The sequence below is a fragment of the Octopus bimaculoides genome, chromosome 11 (genome assembly GCF_001194135.2).
Source record: "Octopus bimaculoides isolate UCB-OBI-ISO-001 chromosome 11, ASM119413v2, whole genome shotgun sequence".
Taxonomy (NCBI): domain Eukaryota; kingdom Metazoa; phylum Mollusca; class Cephalopoda; order Octopoda; family Octopodidae; genus Octopus; species Octopus bimaculoides.
Window position 1 is genome coordinate 77904951 of NC_068991.1, and position 1694 is coordinate 77906644.

The 1694-nt window shown below is 40.0% G+C and overlaps 1 protein-coding gene across 1 annotated transcript in view; it reads left to right on the forward strand.

Moving 5' to 3' along the window:
* LOC106868583 (proteasome activator complex subunit 4) overlaps window positions 1-1694 on the forward strand; it is a 74324-nt gene that overhangs the window by 24092 nt on the left and 48538 nt on the right. The window contains exons 12-13 of the mRNA XM_014913914.2: window positions 41-227; window positions 1531-1620. Coding sequence (XP_014769400.1) covers window positions 41-227; window positions 1531-1620 — 277 coding nt within the window. The remainder of the gene's footprint in view (window positions 1-40; window positions 228-1530; window positions 1621-1694) is intronic.

Sequence of the window (1694 nt, forward strand, 5' to 3'; positions counted from 1 at the left end):
CCTCTAAAAAAAATGAGGAATTTTCCTTTTCTCCTTCCAGAATGTACCCTGCCATGGAGACATTAACGGAGCCACATCGTCTGATTGCTTGCATGACATGTATTGTCGGTGTATGCCGTCCTATGCTGCAGTCCACTAAATGGTACCCAGAGGGTCGCCTGCATGTTTTACCATTACTCAACTTATCTCTTCCTGGCATTGATCCAAACGATGTCAAGAAATCTCTGGTAATTATTTGCAACTAATTTTTACTTTTTCAACCTTTTAAAGTAGTTTTTCTTATTTCTCTTTGAGTGAGTGTTTTGCATATATTTTGGTTCGAAGTAAACTCCTGCCTTTCTTCCTCTCATAGACTGAATGAAACTATTCTACTGTTTATCTGGTGTTTTCGTTCCTTGTAACTGTGGGGTTAAGTAGCTTGCTTTGCAGCCACCTGGTTTTGAGGGTCAGTCCCACTGTGCAGAACCTTGAGCAGGTGTCTTCTACTATTGCTCCAGTTTGGCCAATGCCTTGGGAGTGAATTTGCACAGGCCTGGGCAAGATTTCTCTTTGAGCAACACTAGCAGAGCCATATATGCGAGCTTCCTCTCTCTTTGCCATTGATGTTCCTCCTGGGTTAAAGCCACCATTTTGGGCCAATACAGAATGGTATTAGTGTCATGACAGGCACTGCTACCAGAATAAATACCACAAGGCACTTGTCTGACTTTTGTAACAGTTTTGCGATTGTTTCGTGATTTTTTTTTATCAGCCTTGAAAGGATGAAAGGTAAAGTTGATTTTGACTAGATTTGAACCTAGAATGCCGAGAGTCTGAACAAATACCAGAAAGTGTTCTGCCCAGTGCTATAACGACTCTAACAATTCACTGTCTTCATAATTAGATGGAGTGAGCTAAAATCCCAATTAGCAACTGACCATTAGAAAAGATAAATTTTCAATCCGTTAAGAAAGGACACTCTGTTGCTTCATTGTCTCTTTGTATGTAAACTGCACCCAATGAGAAAGGGACAAGCCTGTTGCCTTTTATAATATTCAGTTCAAGTCTTGCTTTCCACTTTCATCTCATAGTTGGTGTGTGTGTATGGGTAGTTTGGGAGGGGAGTGATGGAACCTGTACCTGTAATATGCTAGGTTTCTGCTAGTTAATTCTGTTACTGTCCTACAAAAACTGAGTGCAGAGCTGTGACTGTGTTATTAGGTGCTAAGCTGGTAGAATTATTACCATATTAGGGCAAAATGCTTAACATCCATCTTTATGTTGTGAGTTCAAATCCTGCCGAGATTGACTTTGCCTTTCATCCTTTTGGAGTCTATAAACTAGGTACCAGTTGAATACTAGGGTAAATGACTTACCGCACCTCACCCCAAATTGCTGGCTTTGTGCCAAAATTCGAAACCATTATTAGGTAAGTGTCACTACTTCTGAATGCCTGTTTTCTTTTCCTGTTTCTCTTTCAGAATACTTTCATTGCCCCCCTCCCCCCACACTCACACATGTATATAAAGTCATTTTTGGGTTGTTTTGCAGGTGACATTTCAGATGGTTTCCACATTTGTAACTCTGGTCCCTCTAGTCGATTGTTCCAGTGCCATCTATCTTAGAGATGATCTCTCAGAGGTAAGCCCTTTTATTTATTTATTTATATATATATGCTCAGTTGAATGAACTTTATTCTTAATACATACCTATTG